The sequence below is a fragment of the Syzygium oleosum genome, unplaced genomic scaffold (assembly GCF_021117445.2).
Source record: "Syzygium oleosum isolate NSW1041296 unplaced genomic scaffold, Sole_v2.1 Sole_v2.40, whole genome shotgun sequence".
Taxonomy (NCBI): domain Eukaryota; kingdom Viridiplantae; phylum Streptophyta; class Magnoliopsida; order Myrtales; family Myrtaceae; genus Syzygium; species Syzygium oleosum.
Genome location: NW_026607524.1, coordinates 1,765,845 through 1,787,754, shown reverse-complemented (window position 1 = coordinate 1,787,754; position 21,910 = coordinate 1,765,845). Strand labels below are relative to the sequence as shown.

The window sequence follows — 21,910 nt, the reverse complement described above, 5'->3', positions numbered from 1 at the left end:
TTTAATTATTGGGTGTCTCACCCTTCCTTTCGGTCTATTGTTTCGCGCATGGGAATCCCTGATCACCGGAACTCCTATGTTCATCTTGTGCCGCAAGCTGAAGATACTCAAAGTAAGACTCAAACAGCTTAATAAGGACTCATTTTCAGATATTTCGGGCCGCACTGCACAGGCAAGAGTGGCTTTGTCCGTAACTCAAGATGCTCTGGTTATTGACCCCTTAAACCTGTCCCTAGCCGAGTTGGAGAAGGATCACTTAGGAATTGCCACCTTAGGCTCCAGGAGGAATCGTTCTTTAAACAAAAATCCAGGATCAAATGGCTGAAGGAAGGTGATAGGAATACCAAGTATTTCCACCATTGTGTCAACAGAAGACATATCCTTAACCGTATAATCTCGGTTTCAGATGACAATGGAGCTACCCTTACTGATCCAACTCTTGTCCACAATCATATTGTTAATCACTTCCAGGATTTACTTGCTCCCAGCTCTTCGTGTGAGCTGCCTTCTTCCTTGGATATCCAGGAAGTGATTGGTCGGTCGCTCACTGAGGACCAGGTACAGTTTCTTACCCAGCAGGTCACTGAATTGGAAATCAAAAACACATTCTTCTCCCTTCCTAAGGGCAAAGTCCCGGGACCGGATGGGTTTAATGTGGAATTCTTTCTAGAATCTTGGGAAATAGTTGGACCTTCGGTCATATTGGCGATTAATGATTTTTTCATTTATGGCTCCCTTCTTAAGGAGACCAATGCCACCATCCTTACACTGGTGCCTAAGGTTCCCAATGCTTCGGCCTTGAATGACTTTAGGCCTATTGCTTGTTGCAATACGATTTACAAGTGCATTACCAAGATACTCAAGCAATGTAATTGCATCGGTTTTGCCTTCGATAATTAGCCCTCCGCGAGAATCGTTCGTTAAAAACGGAGAATAGGGGACAACATACTTATTGCCCAGGAGTTGTTTGCCGGATTCCATCACCAACCTTATTCGTCCAAGTGTACTATCAAGGTAGATTTTCAAAAGGCATACGATACTGTTGACTGGGGTTTCTTGCAGCGAACCTTACAAGCATTTGGATTTCCCCAAGTGTTTATCAAGCTCCTAATGGAGTGTGTAACCACCCTGAAGTTCTCGGTTGCCATCAATGGGACTCTCAATGGTTTCTTCTCTAGTGGTAGAGGCATACGCCAAGGGGACCCCATATCTCCTTACTTATTTACACTAGTCATGGAAGTATTCATTGGCATTCTCAATGCTCAAACTCAGCTCCCAGGCTTCAAATTTTTCTGGCGGTGTAAGGCAACCAGACTTACGCATTTATTTTTTGCCGATGATGTCCTCTTGTTCGCGGAAGCAAACTTGGTATCGACCGCACTTCTGAAGGACGCCCTTGACCAGTTCTCTCGGTGGTCGGGTCTCCAGCCGAATGTCAACAAGAGCGAAATCTTCTTCTTGGGAGGGACACCCCAATTGCGGGACCAAATACTGCAATCTTTCGGTTACCACGAAGGTACATTACCTTTTCGATATCTTGGTGTTCCTATATCTGCCTCTAGGTTGAGTAAGGCCGATTGTACATTGCTTGTCAATTCCATTACGGCTCGCTCTCGATCCCCGGGCCCATCGGTTTCTCTCTTTTGCGGATGCCTACAACCGATTAACTGCTTCTCCACGCCATACATGTTTTTGGGCTTCCATTTTCACCCTCCCCCGTTCGGTCATAGCGAGGATAGAACTGATTCTCAGACAGTTCCTTTGGAAAGGTCCTGATTTAGGGGTTGGTGGGGCCAAGGTATCCTGGAGTCGGGTATGCCTTCCCAAGCAAGAAGGCGGATTGGGCATTCGTAGGCTCATTGATTGCAATCAAGCGGCTATGCTCAAACATATTTGGATCCTCTTCACGGACAAAGAATCCCTATGGTGTAAATGGATTCACTCAAATTTCCTCAAATCAAAGAATTTCTGGGTTGTGTCCAAACCGACATTCTGCTCCTGGACGTGGAAAAAGATACTGGATTTACGCCAGACATTCCAATCGCAATTCAAATGGCGAATAGGTAATGGCAAGACCGCTTCTTTCTGGTTTGATTCTTGGCATCCAAAAGGCCCACTTCATTTGATCTTCTCGGATAGGGATATTTTCTATTTGGGTATCCCACGCTCGGCCTCGGTTTGTGAGTTCCTTTCTTCGGATTGGCACCATTCGAATGTATTGCAATCATTCAACTCTTAGGCATCTCCTCTCCCAATACTTAATACTGATACACCAGACCACTTTGTCTGGCTCGGACATTTGTCTGGTATTTTCTCTATTACCTCGGCTTGGGTATTGGTTCGGGCAAGAGGACAAGCGATTTTCTGGGACACCTTCATCTGGGACTGTCATATTGTACCGCGCCATGGTTTTTTGATGTGGTTGATGTCCCTTAATAGGCTTCCCACGCAGGTATTCCTTCTGAACTATCATAGAATATCTGAAGGTCTATGCGCCTTCGTCGCATTAGACCCGATTCTATCGACCATCCGTTCTTTGGATGCAATGTTACGGGCTCCCTAGCGCAATATTGGGCTTCTAATTGTCATCTTTCATGGCGTAATGGGTCCCGGAAAGAGAACCTCCGATGGGGTATGCGTTTCATTGGTGGAGATAGCTTTTATCACTGTATCTCTCGATTTGCTCTTGGGGCATTGTGCCATCTCATTTGGGTTGAACGGAATAATATCCTTTTCAGAAATAGCACCCTTTTTATGCCTGCTCTCCGCAATCATCTTGCCAAGGTAGTTAGAGACAAAGGCCTTTCTCTCAAGCCGATTCAAGACAATCCTCGGAATGTAAGGATTCAAGCCGAGTTAGGGCATATCGGATTCTATATTCAGCTGACCCTCTTTTGTAGTCTTTGTTGGTGTTTTATGTTGGCTGCCGGGTAGCCTTCTCTGTATAGCGCTTCTTTTGCTTCCATTGTTTGCCGCAACACCTTTCTACCTGTCGGGACACCTTTGTCTCTTCAGGTACGAGGTTTTTGTGTTCGGCCTCACTTGCGCGTTGAAAAGTTATATACTACTTACTTTAACCAAAAATAAAATAAAATAATAATTATCATATTATAGATTGTCGCTTTTGACGTAACGCAAGTCATCAGTTTGGAGCACTTTTTCACTATCTTTGCGCCGATCAAACTAGATTTTGTGATTATTAAACATTCATTAAACAATACTTAACCCCAACAAATCACTTGTTAAGTAAGAGGGTTTAGAACATGTCTGCTCGCTTGGTTAGGAACTTGGAAAGGGTTTCACGTCTCGTTCATATACTTCCTAAAATTTTCAAATGCCGTCTTTCATGCCAATTATAATTATTGCGACACTCTATCTTATTTTATCAATTTCTTTCATACCTCCCTCTGATATGTGGTCTAATGTGTGCTTGTTGCATTGCATACGTCAGCAATACTTTCCAAGTAATTTAGAGTTTCTGAAGTTGACTCCTGCATGATTCATTACCGAGTTTCCATTAGAAGTTCACATAAAGAAATACATAATTGAAACTCACGTCAAAAGGTGTCAACGGGGTGTCATTGCCACGTGCAATAAGCTTGATTTCTTGGTCACTTCACTTCACTTCAACAAGCAAGAGGCTCAAATTGATCGAAGTCGGACTGGCGTTTCATATGCTTCCGCGTGTTCAATCAAAACCCTAAGCTACGCATCTGCACTTGTAAACTCTCTCTTGATTTCATGTATCGTTGTTGAACTTAGGTGCACATACTTTAGTTCTAAAAGTTTCAATTGGTAAAAAAGGAACGAAAAAAGTACATATTTTCACAGTAAACACTCATCCCATGCGAAGGCTAGTATCGGGTGGGGTGACGAAAATGTGGTGCACGTGAGCCAGACACAATGTACTCGCAGTCCAAGCATTATGAAGAAATGTCTTTCAAGGTATTAGAGTAGAATGTCTCGAATTTAAATTTTTTCCAAACCCTTATATGCCTTCGTTGTTGTATATTTCCAAACTTAATCTTAGGCCAAAAATTCCAGCCTACATGTAAGGGGGAATGTTGGAAAATTCAAATATTAAACAACTCCTTCATTGATGATTTAAGCTCTTAGAATAGTTTACCGTGGTTCCACAAAATATTTAACTTAAATGCATAAGTGAATAAAAGGGCACACGACAGATTGAATTCGAGAATTTCATTTTTTTTGGGGGGGTTGAAGTTGGCAACTTTTTGTTGTAGAAGTCTATTTCTTTTGATTTTTATCTTGGGTTAATACCACGAAAAACCCTAAACTGGTACATTTATGACAAATTTACTCCAAACTAATTTTTTGACCATCAAAAACCCCAAACTGGTACACTTGTGACAAATTTACCCTCCGTTAAATTAGATTAATACCATGAAAAATTACAAATTGGTAAATCTGTGACAAATAGAGAGGTAAAATCCAAAACTGGTACACCCGTCAACTGCCACATATTATTTAACTCAGCAATTTGACGGTAAAATTTAATGTAAACTAACTGAGGGTAAATTTGTCACCGGTGTACCAGTTTTGGGTTTTTGGCGGTCAAAAATTAGTTTGGGGTAAATTTATCACAGGTGTACCAGTTTGGGGTTTTTCGTGATATTAACCCTTTTATCTTCTTTGAGTCCTAAAAGTTATACATATTAGAAAATGGTGCAAACTATCTTTTTATCATAATAATTAGAAAAAAGAATCTCTTTCTTGATAATGTCTTCATTTTGGTTCACTTTAGGGTTATACTCATGCTTATTACTCAAATTTGTCAACAATATTCGAGAAACAATGAGAGAGGCAATCAAATTAGAGGGCAATACCAAAAAAATCATAAACCTATTGTACTTATACCAATTTAGTCCTAAATCTTTCAATTGTGTCAATTTAATCTTAAATATTTTCTTGTTTTGTCAATTGAGTATATCCGTCTAATTTTGGCAACATAGACGCCAGCTGTTCTATGTAATATAGTCGGTGCTAAAGTAGACATTTTTTTTAATAATACTTTAATAGTTTTTTGAATTTTTATAATTTTTTGTTTTCTTTTTGTTTTCTTTACTTGTTTTTACTCGCCAGCCAACCCTCGCCAGCCAAAAGCGGGGGCATCTCTACCCTTGCCTGATCTAAGAGTTGCGGCCTCGCCCTAGGCCAACGAGGGCTGTGGAGCCCTCGCTTGGCCTAGATCTGGCGAGGGCAATGGCCCTTGCCTTAGGCCCTCACCGGCCACAACGAGGGCTCATGAGCCCTGGCCTAGTGGCCGTCGAGGGTCAGCCAGCAAACCTTGCCGGCACTCAGTCCAAAATAAAAATTAAAGAAAATAAAAGAAAAAGAAAAAAAACAATTTATTTTTAAAAAATCAAAATATTATTAAAAAATGTTTACATTAGCACAGGCCGTGCCATGTAGGATGGTCGATGTCCATGTCAATGATTTTCGGCCAAAATTAATCGAATGGACTCAATTGGCAAAACACGAAAAGGTTTAGAATTAAATATGCACAATTGAAAGGTTTATGATTGAATTGGCACAAGTGTAATAGGTTTAGGACTTTTTTAATAATTATCCCCAAATTAGAGTGGGGTCGCAAGTCCAAAGCTAAGATCATTACGTTTGATATCTCACCAGACCTTGGATAGTTCAATCAGTCTCAAGCAAGTAGTGACCCAAACGGGAATGAAAGTCCAAAAGATTATTGGATACTTTTGAGATCTTATTAGCATTGGAAGAAACATACGTGTATAGCAAGAGCAATACGACAAGCACGTACATAACTTTATTTAAATATTTTAAATAGACATTGGTCATTATAAGGAAGAAAAGTTAGATCACCAACCAATTTCGATATTTGAAGTTGGACACGCCAAGTTTTATGGCGATGTTTTTTTTTTTTTTTTTTTGGGTAAGGTAAGTAGTATATAAACTTTTCAACGCGCGACTTACAAAGAGAAGCCGAACACAAAAACCTCGTACCAGAAGTGACACAAAGAGGTGTCCCGACGGGTGCAAAGGTGTTGCGACTTTGTCAAAAGGTGAACAACAAGTGCGCAAATAGCTACGGCCCAAACATTAGGCAACTAAGAGAAAGACTAATAACAAGCAAACAACAAGAGATCACTCAAAAATGGAGGACGAGATACCCCAATTGGTCTGGGTCCTTTGATTAATGGGAGAGTCTTGAACCGGCTTGAGAGAAAGGCCTTTGTCCCTAACCACCTTGGCAAGGTGATTGCGGAGGGCCGGCAAGTAGAGGGTCCGGTTCCTAAACAGGATATGATTCCGCTCCGTCCAAATCATGTGGCACAAAGCCCCAAGGGCAAAGCGAGCAATGCGGTGATGAAAGTTTGGACCTCCAATAAATCGAGAAGCCCATCGGAGATTTTGTTGCCATGTACCATTTTGCCAAGAAAGGTTGCAATTAGGAGCTCAAAATTGTGCAAGGGTGCGTGTACGAGGACACTCGAAGAAAAGGTGATCTATAGAATCTGGTCTATTGCGGCAATAAGCACAAACACCTTCAGAGATTCTGTGGTAGTTAAGCAGGAAAGCTTGCATCGGCAGCCTATTGAGAGACATCACCCACATCATAAAACCGTGTCTTGGAGCAATGTTGCGGTCCCAAATGAAGGAACTCAAGTAAACTACTTGTCCTCTATTCCGAATCAAGTCCCAGGCCGATGAAACCGAAAAGGTTCCCGAAGAATGACCTTGCCAAAGTAGTCGATCACCCATTTCCGAGTCAAAAAGAGGGAGAGGTTCTGACCAGGAATGGAAAGATTGGAGCACATTAGATTGGTGCCATTCCGAAGAGAAAAAATCCCATACTGAAGCCGTTTTGGAGATGCCCGAACAATAAATATCCCTATCCGAGAAGAGCTTGTAGAGAGGGCCTTTGGTGTGCCAGTAATCAAACCAGAATGAGATGGACCTTCCATTACCAATCCACCATTTGAAAAGCTCCTGGAATTCCTGGCGGATATCTAAGATTTTTTTCCAAGCCCAAGAACACACAGTTGGCTTGGAGGCAACCCAAAAATTTTTAGTTTTGAGAAATGTGGAGTGTATCCACTTGCACCATAAGGATTCCTTGTCCGTGAAGAGCACCCAAATATGCTTGAGCATAGCCGCATTATTGCAATCTATTAGCCTGCGAATGCCCAAGCCACCTTCTTGTTTGGGGAGACAGACAAAACTCCAAGGGACTTTGGCGCCTCCTACACCCAAATCTGGACCTTTCCATAGAAATTGCCTGAGGATTAATTCAATCCTCGACAAAATTGATCGAGGGAGCGTGAAGACCGCAGCCCAGAAAACATGTATGGCATGTAAGACCGACTTGATAAGTTGTAACCGGCTAGCAAATGAGAGGAAGCGCTGGGACCACGAGCGTGCTCTAGCGGTAATAGCATTAACTAGAGAAGTACAATCAGCCTTACTTAATCTGGAGGCGATAATAGGAACCCCGAGGTAGCGAAAAGGAAGTGTACCTTCATGGAATTCGAAGGACCGTAAGATTTGGTTACGAACATCCGATGTCCCTCCGAAGAAAAATGTTTCACTTTTGTTGATATTCGGCTTCAGGCCAGCCCACCGAGAGAAAAGATCAAGGCCTTCCTTGAGGAGGGCAGTGGAACGCACATTGGCCTCGGAGAATAGGAGGACATCGTCTGCGAAAAATAGGTGAGTGAGCCTAATGGCCTTGCACCGCCAAAAGAAATTGAAACCCGGGAGCCGAGTCTTAGCATTGAGGATTTCGGAGAAAACTTCCATCACTAGGGTGAATAGATAGGGAGAAATAGGGTCTCCTTGACAAATGCCCTTACCGCTAGGAAAGAATCCACGGAGGGAACCATTGATGGCAATTGAGAATTTCGAGGATGTCATGCACTCCATAATGAGTCTAATAAACATCCGCGGGAAGCCAAAAGTTTGTAAGACTACCTCCAAGAAACCCCAGTCGACCGTGTCATAAGCCTTCTGAAAATCGATTTTGATGGCACATTTAGGCAAATATGGCTGATGGTGGAAACCCGCAAATAGTTCTTGTGCAAGAAGGATATTGTCGCTTATCCTCCGTTTCTTGACAAACGCATTCTGAGGGGGACTAATGATAAAGGCAGAACGGAAGCCATCCTATTAGCCAGGATCTTAGAGATGCATTTGTACACCGTGTTGCAGCATGCTATGGGTCTGAAATCATTCATTGCCGAGGCATTGGGCACCTTGGGGATTAGAGTGAGAATGGTAGCATTGATCTCCTTAAGTAGAGAGCTGGATTGGAAAAAATCCTTTATAGCCAATGTGACAGAAGGTCCCACGATTTCCCAGGAGGAGATAAAGAAATCAACATTGTAGCCATCCGGACCCGAGGCCTTCCCTTTAGGAAGGGAGAAAAAGGTGTTTCGAATCTCAATCTCTGTCATTGGTCTGGAAAGAAAATGAGACTGACTCTCATTGAGAGTTCGATCAACCATAGCCTGAATATTCTGAAGAGTTGGCCGAACAGGTGGCCCATTTGTCGCAAGCAAATTCTCGAAGTGAGTGACTATATGAAGCTGGACTGCAGCCGGATCACTAAGGACAAAACCATTTTCATCAGAGACGGATAAAATACGGTTGTAGAGGTGTCTTTTGTTGACAAAATAGTAGAAATATTTGGTGTTGCAGTCCCCTTCAGACAACCATTTAATTCTCGATTTCTGCTTGAAAAATGAGTCCTCCTGGATTCTAAGGTCCGAGAAAGCCTGGAGTTGATCCCTTTCAAGATTGGCCAGAGAGAGATTAAAGGGGTCAAGTGCAAGAGCATCTTGAGTAGAGGTTAAAGCTAACCTTGCATGGGCGGTACGGCTTGAGATATAAGAGAAGGAGGCCCGATTGAGTTGTTTCAGGCGTCCTTTAAGTAACTTAAGCTTCTGGCACAGAATGTTCATTGGAGTCCCAGCAATGTGTGAATCCTACACCTGTTTAACAGTATCCGAGAAAGAAGGATGAGACATCCAGCAATTAAAGAATTTGAAAGGCTTCCGGGTTGTCTCGAAAGGTAAGATTCTAACAATCATGGGAGTGTGGTCTGACACGCCCGGGGCCAAGAAGGAAGCCTCTGAATAAGAGAAGATTCTGGTCCAAAGCTCATTGATAAGGACCCTATCAATCTTCCTTTGTTTGCGGCGCGCACCAGAAGATGTTGCCCAAGTAAATCTATGGCCGACAAATCTTAGATCATCAAGGCCGGCCTGGTCTAAACAAGTGCCAAGCTCATCGAAGGCAGGGATCCAAGAATTGGAGCTGCCTAATCTATCGGAGTGGCTTCTTATGGCGTTAAAATCACCAGCAACAATCTAAGGCTCACCGGCAAACTGGAGGCTTGACTGAATAAGATCAGACCAAAGTGCATGCCTAGCCACAAAGATGTGCTCCTCATATATCACCGAGATATGGCAAGACAAGTTCAATGACAGTATATGCATACGCCCATGAATGGCTTGAGAGGAATTAGAGAGGACAACGAAATCCACTTGTGAAGGGTTCCAACCCACCCAAATTAGTCCACGAGGGGAGAACATGTAGTTAGAGGACCAACACCAACCTGGTAACAACCCAGAGGAAATATTGTCAAAAAGAAACGGGTTGACTTTAGTCTCGAGTATACTAATAAAAGAAAGATTGTTAGATCTAACTAAGGACCTAATCTCCGCTTGTTTGAGGGGGTTCATGAGACCCCTTATATTCCAAACACCAAAAAACATATGTACATGAGGGAAAGGAGTTACCTCCTTTTTGTGCTTTTTGTGCCACCCCGTTTTCTAGATTTCGGGAGAGGCACCTTGGTCGTCACAGGGCTGTTACCAGGAGTGGGTTGAGCCATCACAGGAGCAGGAGGGGAAGTGTCAGGACACTCGGTTTGAGGTTTGCAACCTTGGTGCACCGAGGATCTCAATCTAGCAGTCGTCGGGGCAGGGGAGCGAGAGAGCTCCTCCGGGTCGCTGCCAATATTACTAACTAATTCAACTTCAGGAGTATCCGAATCAGAACTATCCTCAGGGGAGGCCCGAGAAATCAAGCCTGGATCAGGGAGATACTGTATAACAGCAGAAGCAGCCATAATCTTGGGGGCGAGAGAGGAAGATGCCAAGGCAGGGGTGGGCATATGAGCAGCACCCAACTCTATTGCAGAGGAAGAAGCCAAAACAGGAGTGCGAGTATTTCTCTTGCCGATTGTCTCCCATATGTCTTCCCCAGAGGGAGGGGCATCTGCAGCAGCAGCTACTTGAGTTGTAAGCTTCTGAGTGACAGCATGAACTTCACTAGGTGGAGTACATCCGTGGCCAAAAGTTCCACAGGCAAGACATGAGACCGGTCGCCATTCATAGTTGACCTTGATCGACCAGGTTTCATCGTTCCAAATGACATCAACTGAATCAAGCAATGATTGAGTAGCTTTGACCTCGATGCAAACCCTGGCATATGAGATCATCCTCATTTTTTCAGTTTGAATATCCACATGTAGCGGCTTGCCGATTACGCTAGCAACCGCACTGATGCCCGAGGCTGACCACAGTGCATGAGGAATGTGCCTTAACTTAACCCACACGGGTAGCAACTGATGTTGGTCCTTAACCAATCTCAAAGCTGGATGCCATTGCTGGAGTATTAATGGCACCCTAAGGATAGTGAGCGGGCCTCCATCCAGAATTTTCCGCCGAAACGAGAAAGAGTATACAAATCAATATAGTTAACTAAGCTAACTTTTCCCCTTCTTTCAATAAAAGGAAAGAAGTGTCAAAGTGTCAATGTGAATTGGGAGAGAAGGTCAAACTGCAATGAGCATTTCCCAGTTTTGATTTTGAATAATGACCAAACACAAAAGAAACTATTTTTTTTTGTGGGTTCTTGGAACAACACAAAGGACCTGAAGAGAATGGACCACGTCGTGTACTTGGAATTCCGGGGTTGGCAAGAGTACAAGCAAAACCAATTCCGTCTCCTGCCGTGGAAAATTTCCCAGCAAGGCTAATGTGGCATCAGGCGATTGGGACAGAGAAATTGAATATCATCGTGTAGTTCGACATAGACCACAATGTGATGATAATCAAGGTATTTTTGTGATGATTATCTAATCACAATCAATAGAGGGGAAAATTACCAAAAGAGTCCTAAACCTATTGCAATTGTGCCAATTCAGTCCTAAACCTTTTGCATTTGTGTCAATTCAGTCAATCTGGTCAATTTTGGCTGGCCGGCGGTGACATGGACGTCGGCCATCCGACCGACGCTGACGTAGCAAATTTTAAATATTTTTTTCGAATTTTAAATATATATATATTTTTTTGCTTTCCTTCTTTCCCTGGCCAGTTACCGGTCGCCAGACCAGCCAGGGGCTAGGGCTGGCTAGGTCACCTCGCCGGCCACTAGTCAGGCTTGCCCTTGCCAGCACTGGCGAGGGCGAGCTTCAACCTCGCCATCGCAGGCGAGGATGACGATGGCCATGGTGAGGCTCGACCTCGCCAGATTTGGACTAGTCAAGCGGAGGCTCAATGGCCATGGCCATAACCGTCGAATAGAAAAAAATGCCAAAGCAAAAACATCCCAAGAGGTCGGGGGTGGGGACTGATACTCATGGCATTCGGGCTACGAGGCGGCCTGTTCTGGTTGCGCGACGACATCGAGAGAAAAATAATGAAAACACGTGGACAGTTAGATTCGAGGCGGCCTAGGGAGGCATCGACCGGAGTCAGATTTCGCCAACCTAGATGCGGAACTAGAGCTCGACGATTATGGCCATGGCCATCGAGCCTCTGGTTGACCAGTCGAGGTTGAGCCTTGCCCAGATTTGACGAGGTTGAGCCTTGCCCATATTTGATGAGGTTGAGCCTCGCCATGGCCGTCATTGACCTCGCCGTGGCTGACCTCGCCCGCGACGGCGAGGTCATCGCCCTCACCATGGCCGACCTCGCCTGTGACACCGAGCCTCACTAGTGGCCAGTGAGACCTCGCCGGCCCTAGCCCTTGGGAAGAAGGAAAGCAAAAAAAAGAAAAAAGAAAAAAGATAAAGGGAAAAAAATTTTAAAAAAAATTTTAAAATTGCCACGTTAGCGCCGGCCAGCCAAAATTGGCCGAATGGACTGAATTGGCACAAATGCAAAAAGGTTTAGGACTGAATTGGCCAAAAAAAAGATTTATGACTTAATTGACATAATTGAAATAGGTTTAGGATTGTTTTGGTAATTTTCCCGTCAATAGAGAGATATGCACAATCATTGGAAATGTGGAGAATCAAGAAAGATTCGAAGATTCTCATAATTATCTTTGATATTACCCTTTAAACTCAACATGATGTATGTTAGAGATATTTAGGATAATTTTGATGATTTTCTGTATCTCTCAATATTATGCAAATTTCTCTTTTTGATTGTGCATATCTTGATTTATATATATATATATATATGTATATATTACCTTTGATAATCTATCATAGAGCCTACAAATAGGCTAATGTACTATTCATTATGATATATCAAAATATATTGAAAATTCCCTATTTTCTCTTTTCCACATTCTTATATTTAACTTGGTATCAGAGCTAGTCGATCCTAAAGTGCACTTGCGCACTCGCACCCGGTGCACACCCAAGTGTCCATCCAAAGCTAATTTAGCTTCTTCTTCTTCTTCTTCTTCTTTTTTTTTCAATAAGTCCTAATATCCTCCATTGATTTCAACATTATTTATCTCATCCGATAGCCAATGCATTTTTATCGCATAGTCTGTAGAGCCCTCTCATATAAGAAGCGCTTAGTCCAGTTGATGGTCATGTTTTTATGCCAACCGCAACAGTCACATCACCCAGTCGAGCTTTTCACGGAGGTGGCTTTTCTTTCGATACTAACCGCATAGGCCGCATCGCTCAGTAACTATTGTCCCAAGCCAGCCGTATAGGCCGCTTGATACTACGACGCCAGCCATATAGGCTGCGTCGCTCAATTACTGTTTTGCAAGCCAGCCGCGTCGATTGTTTGTTGTTTCCCCTCCAATTCTCGACGTTTCGCGGGTCGTTTTGAGAAGCCACACCACCACTAGACTCGCCGCTCTCAGACTAGCAAGATCTGGAAATTTTGCCATGAGCTGCCGAATGCCGCCTCATCTGCCACGTCTCAGCCGTTTGACACTGTTCAGACTAGTATTCAAACTCAAGTTGACATCTTTAATGCATCTTGAGTTTGAGGGGGGATGTTAGAGATATTTAGGATAATTCTGATGGTTTTCTATATCTCTCAATATTATGCGAATTTCTCTTTTTGATTGTAAATATCTTGATTGATATATATTACCTTTGATAGTCTATTATAAAGCCTATAAATAGGCTGATGTACTCTTCATTATAATATATCAAAATATATTGAAAATTGCCCTTTTTCTTTCTTCTGCATTCTTATATTTAACTATGTAAAAGAAGTCAATTGAAATTTGGAGAAAATATTAAAAAAAGATGTGCCTATTAATAAAGACATCAGCAGTCTGATCAACCGATGATAGAGAACCGATAGAGAATTAGTTCGCAAGCTAGGCAAATGGCTGGCATGGCTATTGACGTGGTAGATACGTGTTTGAGCCGACTTGTGCAGACCACCTAAAAATAGGCTGACGTGGCTGCTGACTTGGCAGATACGCATTTGAGTTTGATGTGTACAAACTGTGTGACAATAGGTTGACGTGGCTGCTGACGATGCAATTATGGATTTGAGTTTTACATATGAAGAGGCGCGTGAAGGCGCATGGACCCTTCATGCCGTGGAGAGTGGTGGTGCGTGACGACACGTGGGGCAACGGAACACAACGAAATTTCTAGATATGACTTGTTTGAGGGTGGTGAGTATGATGGCCGTGTTGGTTTTTTAAAAGAGCAACGAAAGTGTTAGACTAACACTCAAGAGCAACAGAAGTCGACTTGTGCAGACCACTATAAATTGCTTTACGAACTCTTCTATCGCTTATTCTCTTTACATATATGTTATTAGAAGATATTAGCTTTTTATACTAAACTTTATTTATAATCAATGCTTCATCCTCTTATGCTGTTTTGCGTGAAAGAGTTTTAAAAATCCTACAACAATCAATTCACCCTTCTCTTGGTTGTTAAATTTGGTCCATCTCAATGTTCCGTTTGAAACTGACTTCTGAGTTATACCGACAAATCATCCCAGCAAACACAAGTTGGCTTTAACTTTAACCGCTGAAAAGAGGGTTATTCAAGGTATTCGACTTATCCCTTTAGGTGTAGCCTCAAAAAGAAAAACCCTCATTATATTAGTCCTTTGAGAAATATTTAAATTTTAGTTTTATACGTATAATTAGGTTCCGTTTATTTAGCGGAAAATGATTGATTTTGAAAATATTTTCCTAAAAATAATCGCTTGAAATAATTAGTTAATGAAAAAAGTTTTCATTATCGACAAAATTTTATATCTAAACATATTCGTGAATAATGAAAATAGTTTTTGCTTATTCATTTTTGTTAGCTTTATAAGCAGTCATTTTTAGAAAAATATATTCCAATTCATTCATTTTTCGTGAAACAAACCGAATCTAAGTATTGTCATGCAATTTTTTTTGTAGCTAAGTTCCCCTCCCAAGCAAGAAACCTTGCTATCTCACTTAAATTTTAATATTATACATAGAACCAAAAGTCTTCTACGACTAAGATTTGGAAAATGATGGCAAATATCATCGATATCAGTCTAATAGTAGATGAGTTTGTGCAACTAAAGAACGTCGAGCACACAATTCAAGCATTCCAAAGTAAAACAACGTCTTGAATAGAGAAAAGTGTTAGAAAAGTTTTTAACCTATTGCATATGTGCCAATCTAGTCCTAAACCTTTTAATGGTGTGAATTTAATTTTAAACCTTTTGAACTAGAGCCAATTTAGTCCTTCCGGCTAACTTTGGCTGGATATTGCTTACGTGGCACGGCCGGCATTGATCAGGACATTTTTAAAAAATATTTTAATAATTTTCAATTTTTTTTTCTCTTTTTTTCCTCCTCTTTCCTCCAGTGGCCGCTGAGGGTCGGCCTAGCCTGGGCGAGGGTGAGTGCCGACGAGGCCGCCCTCGCCAGATCTGATGAGCCTAGGCATCGCCTAGGCGAGGGTGGGTGTCACCTGAGCAAGGGTTGGTCTCACCAAATCTGGCGAGGCCGACCCTCGCCCAAGCAAGGCGGCCTCACTGGGCATTACCTAGGTGAGGGTTGGACTCGTCGGGCCTTGCCCTAGCCAAGCGACACTTGGCGAGGCCGCTTGGCCTAGGCGAGGGTCGGCCTTGCCAAATCTAGCAAGGTGACCTCGCGTAGGCGATGCCTACCGAGGCCGCCCTCATCTAGGTGACACCTGGGCTCGCCAAATCTGGAAAGGGTGGCCTTACTGGTCCTCGCCCTTGCCTCGGCAAGGGCCACCCTCACCGACCATGGCCGTGTATGCCACCGAACGAAAGAGGAGGAAAAATAGAGAGAAAAACAATAAAAGAAAGGAAAAAAAGACAAAATTAAAAAAATTATCAAAATATTATTAAAAAATATCTACATTAGCGCCGGCCATGCCAGTAGGCCAATTGGTGTTCATGTCAGTAATATCCAGCTAAAATTAAATGAAATGACTAAATTGACTCTAGATTAAAAGATTTAGGACTAAATTGATACCATTAAAAGGTTTATGACTAAATTAGCACTGCCGTCGCAATAGGTTTAGGACTTTTCTAATAATTTTCCCATCTTGGATACTATAATGCTCCATAATTTCACAAAGATGGATAATCGAATTGTGCCAGGTACAACAAAAGTCATTTTATATCTTTTGTTATGTTTTGATTGGAACTATAATTTCCTGAATATGTTGTCCTTTTAAGGGTTTAAAACATACATTAACTTTGCGGCGAAAGGTTGCCCTTTGTAAATATCATATTCAACTCTATTGAAGGGAAATAGATAATATAGGTTAATACATTAACCACTAGACCACATCAACGACCCAGGTTCTCCATGTTATTAGCTGCTCAAATCCGAGGTCTCACGCCATAAATCCGAGGTCGCCAGACCCCTGTGAAGGCCAATGAGAGAAATTGAGTTGGTCGCAAGATAGATATTTGGGTGCAAGACTGGAGATAGCACTAGGAACAAGAATAAAAGGGCAAAAAAAGGAAAAGAGAAAATCTTATAATATTCATTTTACTCTATGTCAGCAATCCTAATAAGCATTTCTTCCCAGAATTTTATTGAGTAAACCAATCACATTTAGATAAACCACATGATATGGTACATCATTTAATGGAAGCCTTACGTTGAGCCACATTTTGAAAGTTTGGCTATTTAGATTTTGTTTGTTTTGCAGAAAATATTTTATCAAAAAAGATTTTTCTTTATTTTCCGGCATTTGGATTGCTTAGAAAAATTAGTCAACAGAAAATCTTTTCCTAGTCAATGGGAAACTTATGCTAAAATTCAATAAAAAGATTTCCCCTTTTAAGAACCAAAAATCATTTTCTAAAATACAATTAGTCATTGGCGTTTTGATTGGAGATCTCGTCGCTTGGGTATGAGAATCTTGATGCGTGTGCCTAGGTTCTCGGCAGCATGGCCTGGGACATTGGTGCCCGTACGTAGGTCCTTGTCGGCCATGCCCGGATACCTGGCTCCCACTCCCAAGTCACTAGTGCTCAGGCCCGGTTTCTTAGCGGCTTTGCCCAAGTCCATAAAAGATTACGCCTAGGTCCCTCGAGGGCAAGCTTGAGACCCTGATGCCCATGCTCGGGTCCTTAGAGGCCACACCTAAGTACTTGGCTCTGGCATTCAAGTCACTAGCGCCCAGGGTCTAGTCCACAGAGTATGGGTTTGGGACTCCGGGGATCGTGCTTGGGTACCTGCAGCTCCCACACTTTAAGTCATTGGTGCTTGGGTTCGCGTCAATCCGGGCCTAGCTTGGGACCACAAAGTCTCGGTCCAAGTACCTCGAGGCTGGGCCCAAGACCGCGGTGCCTGGTGACTACGCTCGTGGAGCTAGCTCCAATGCCCATGTCACCGGAACTTTAGCTCAGGACTTCTGTGCCCATGCCCTGGTCTCCAGGGACCATGCCTGGTTACTTAGTTTCTGCGCCCAAGTCACTAGCAACCTAACTTGGGTCCATAGAGGTTGGGCTTGAGAAACCCTTGTCTATGCCTGGGTCCTCGACGACAATGCTCGAGTACCCATATTCCTGCGCCCAAGTCATCGTTGCCTAATTCAGAGACCATTGAGGTCAAGCCTAGGCCCACATAGGTTGGGCCCAAGTCCCTCGAGGCCAGACCTGAGACCCTAGCGCCTATGCCTAGATCTTTGGCAATTATGCTCGGATACTTGGCTCTTGCGCATAAGTCATCGGCTATGAACCTAGGTCCCCGACGCACATGCTTGGATTCCTAGTGTCTGAGCTCATGAAACCCCGGCTCCTCCAATCGAGATCTTGGGGACTGGGCTTGGGGACCTAGCGATCGAACCCGAGTCCCCCGAAGCCAGAGCCTAGTTAATAACGCATGATCCAGGGTTCTTGGCACCCCATGCCAGTGTCTTCAACAGTCTTGCCCAAGTCCTCGGGACCCTAATGGCCGAGATCGGGTCTCCCGTGGCTAGGTTTAGGATCTTGGTGCTTAGGCCGAGCACCCCAAGGTTGGGTCTAGGGTCTAAGCACCCGAGCAAGAGTTCCAAAAGAGAAAAAATATATGTTCTATAAAAGTATCTATGCTACGAGAATTTAATTTGATAAAATTTCATTTGAAATTTGATGATACATAATCTGTAACCTTTATATTACACAAATAGTGCGTGTATCTTCAAGAAAACAAAAGTAAGTTTTCCTTTCTAATGACAAAAAATAATTTCCAGCTCATTTTCAATTCTCTGTAAACATCGATAAATATTGTCATTTTCTTGGAAATTGACTTCTTGAAAAATATTTTCTTAAAATGTCAAATTTGCCGCTAAACAAACGAATCATTAAATGAATAAAAAAAGGTACTTGTTTAAATATTGGCAAAAGTTCAGAACTTGTGGTGTCATTATCCTATTTAGACACCGCGAAGGGAGATTTATCAGAGAATATGTAATTTGGTGCAGATTTCTAATTGTCACTTCATCCATTATTTAGTAATGATACACAGTCACTACTTATCTATTAGTGAGTACGGGTATTTTGAGAAATTTCTAGGGTATAGTTTCACATTGAAGTTTTATTTCGTGTTTGCTACGTTATATTGGGAGATAAGATTAAATGTGAATAATCGAACTATTATAATGTCGTCCATTTATTATTTGTTTCTCGTCCCCTTGTAATCCGTGCTGCCAGATTACGTTACCGAGTGTACTTATTCATTTCATTCCCTGGATTCCCACTCGCCAAGCAAACCAAATTTTTATTCGAGACATTTCACGGGGGGTCATATTATGACTGTTGCCAGAATTGTTTCATACAATGATAAGGGGTCGTGACTCAGCTTTTCCAGTTAAGTAGCAAATATTCGAAATTGATACACTCATGTGCATTTTTACCTCAAAATGATTATCGTGTCAAAAAAAATTTCAAACTGGTATACTCGCGACGAATTTATCCTCCGTTAATTTGTTTTCAATATCCTGTTAAATTGCGCTAATTCCTAATCCGATTTCTCCAAAACGACATCATTTAGGAGATCTATTTATGTTGAATTTGCACGTTGGATCCACATCATAGGTTCATCATTCGAGTTATTTACCACGCGAGTTTCCGCATTAGCAATTTAACGAGGATATTATATGAAAGTTAACGAAGGATAGATATGTGTCACGGATGTACCGGCATGTGATTTTTGATGAGATGAAAATTAGTTTACGATAAATATGGCATGAGTGTACCATTTTAGAATTTTTTGTGACATGAATATTAGGTTGGGATAAATATGGTACGGGTGTACTGATTTGAATTTTTTTGTGGTATTAACCCTATAAAACAAAAAGTTCCTTATGTAACGATAGTTAAACATTCTCTGAGCACAAAGGCACATGTTTATGAAACTTGATTGCAAAATGAAGTTTTAAATATATCCCATTAGCGTTGGCCGCGCCAAGTAGGATGGTGATTGTCTACATTAGCGATTTCTGATTAAAATTGGCTGGATGGATTCACTTGGCAAAAGGTAAAAATGTTTAGGATTCAACTGGCAAAATTAAAAGTTTTAGAACTGAATTGGCAAAAGTACAATAGGTTTATGACTTTTTGGATAATTTTCCCGTATCTGTAGCCCACTAATTAAAAGCCTCTTTGACAAAGATTTCTCCAATCGAAACCCGAGGAAAATGTGTCCCTTAGTCCTAATATTGAAATTATTACAATTTCATTAGCGTCATATGTTTCGATTACCCTGTAATCTTGGTGTTGCCAAACTACGTTACCCCCTCCACGGTAATAAATCGTCTTTTCTATTGTCATGTGACATCCCGCTCACCGGACAAAATCCTGAAAATTTTTATTCGAGCTGTTTCGCGATCTTTAGATTAATAATGTTTTTCGTCGCTTTTTCTTTCCCCTGTTTGCTGTCGTAATTAGTTCATCCTGTAATAATGAGGCCTCGTGACCGATAATAAAGAAAGGTCTCTTCACTCAGCTTTCCAGTACAAGATCGAACTCAATTTCTTGGGACAGTGACCAAATGCGGTCTATGACACGGAACGTCTTATCTCAAAACCAAGCTCGAGCTTGCCAACTTGGTATCTATAAAAGGCAAGACGATGGGGCTGCAAAAGTTCACAGCCAGACGAAGTTCTTCACTTTGAGCTTCAATATACCCTCAATCCAAAACAAGGGTTACATTGAAGTTCCAAAGTCCCAAACACAGGTCTGAGATAGATGGGTACCGTCGAGATGATCCGCGAGAACCAGCGCGCCAAGGGGCCAGCGACCATACTCGCCATCGGGACTGCGAACCCAGCAAACTGCATGTACCAGGCCGAGTACCCTGACTACTACTTCCGCATGACGAAGAGCGAGCACATGACGGCCCTCAAGCAGAAGTTCATCCGCATGTGTGAGTAGATTGCCCTAGCTACAAAATATATATATTTAAGTTTAGAGTATCCTTAAATATATATGTTGTGTATTGCTTAATACACCCTTTAAGAGAGTTAAACTATCCACAGTTCTGGTTATTCTTTCCCTAGATCTCCTAGAAGACTAAATCTTTCTTTTTGAATCTTATTTCTGGACAAATCGCGCGACTGCAATTGTCTTCTTTTCGCAATGAATTCGCAATTATTCTTAACAATCTTATAATGGTCGAAAGAAAAGGTTGTCCAATAGTATATGTTAGCTAGCCATGCGAGTTCGTTACTACTATTGCGTAAAAAAAATAACACAGAACAAAGAAAAACTCCAATGCATGCATGTCAATGTTGTTCTTCGAAAGTAAAATAAATGTTCGGGAACGTCGCAGGTGACAAGTCAATGATCCACAAGCGCTACATGCACTTGACCGAGGAGCTTATGGAGAAAAACCCCGAGATCTGCTCGTACGACGCCCCTTCACTCAACCCACGCCAGGACATGATCATCGCCACCATCCCGAAGCTCGGCGAGGAGGCGGCGTCGAAGGCCATCACGGAGTGGGGCCAGCCCAAGTCCAAGATCACCCACATCGTGTTCTGCTGCACCTCCAGCGTCGACATGCCCGGTGCCGACTACCAGCTCATGCGCCTTCTCGGCCTCAGCCCCTCAGTCAAGCGTGTCATGCTCTACCACCAGGGCTGCTTTGCTGGTGGCACTGTCCTCCGCCTCGCTAAGGACCTCGCCGAGAACAACGCCGGTGCCCGCGTCCTCGTCGTCTGCTCTGAGATCACCGTCACCACCTTCCGAGGCCCGTCCGCTGAGAACCTTGCCAACCTCGTGGGCCAGGCCATCTTTGGGGACGGCGCGGCCGCACTCATCATAGGGTCTGACCCAGAGATCCCCGCTGAGCGGCCCATATTCCAAATTGTGTGGACTGCGGAGACCGTTTTGCCAAACTCCGAGGGCGCCATCGAGGGCCAGCTGCGCGACGTCGGCCTCACCTTCGGGTTATCCGACAGGGTCCCGCATTTGATCGCGAACAACATCGAGAAGAGCTTGAACGAGGCGTTCGACTCGCTCGGCATAAGTGACTGGAACTCCATCTTTTGGGTGCCTCACCCGGGTGGCCCGGCCATACTCAACCAAATCGAGGCCAAGCTAGGGTTGAAAGAGGAGAGGCTCCGAGCCGTGAGGCACGTGCTTAGAGAGTACGGGAATTACATGTCGAGCGCGCGTCTCGTTCATCCTCGATGAGATGCGGAGGAAGTCGGTGGAGGAAGGGCTCGCGACCACCGGCGAGGGGCTGGAGTGGGGCGTCCTCTTCGGTTTTGGGCCTGGCCTCACGGTGGAGACGGTGGTGCTTCACAGCGTGCCGACGGTGACCCATGGATGAAAGTAATTAATAATCTATATGATACGAGTCCATATATTGATATTCTTGTGATGTTGTTTCCTGCTATTTTAATAGTAGGAAGACAGTTTCGGGTTTGGAAGTGATTGATACCTAAATAATCGTCTGTGGGATTTCTTATTCATTAATAAGGTTGAGCATTAATCAACCGGTTGTAGGACTTTTTCAATTAGATATGCTCATCTTTCTTTAATTTTTTCCCACTTATGGACTTGCGTGTTAAGAGTTCGAGGATATAAACGATAAGCGGGAAAAGAAAGTCGATCCGAGAGATAGTTGACAGTGATAGGACTCCACTAGACAAACCGTTGTACAAACAAGCACTCGGTGCGATCTACATTCTCAGGGAGAGCGACATCAGATTTTATCATAAATTGAGCGA

General features: G+C 42.9%; 1 protein-coding gene and 1 pseudogene across 1 annotated transcript; one reads left to right on the top strand and one right to left on the bottom strand.

Annotated features, from left to right (window-relative positions):
* Positions 1-7,077: 7,077 nt before the first annotated feature.
* LOC130135975 (uncharacterized) lies at positions 7,078-10,729 on the bottom strand (the record flags this gene model as incomplete). The annotated part of the gene is made up of 1 exon (XM_056305890.1): positions 7,078-10,729. A coding segment is annotated over one exon (939 nt), but the record flags the coding sequence as incomplete, so codon positions are not given.
* Positions 10,730-19,883: 9,154 nt separating this feature from the next.
* LOC115663120 (naringenin-chalcone synthase-like) lies at positions 19,884-21,510 on the top strand (annotated as a pseudogene).
* The last annotated feature ends 400 nt before the right edge of the window (positions 21,511-21,910 follow it).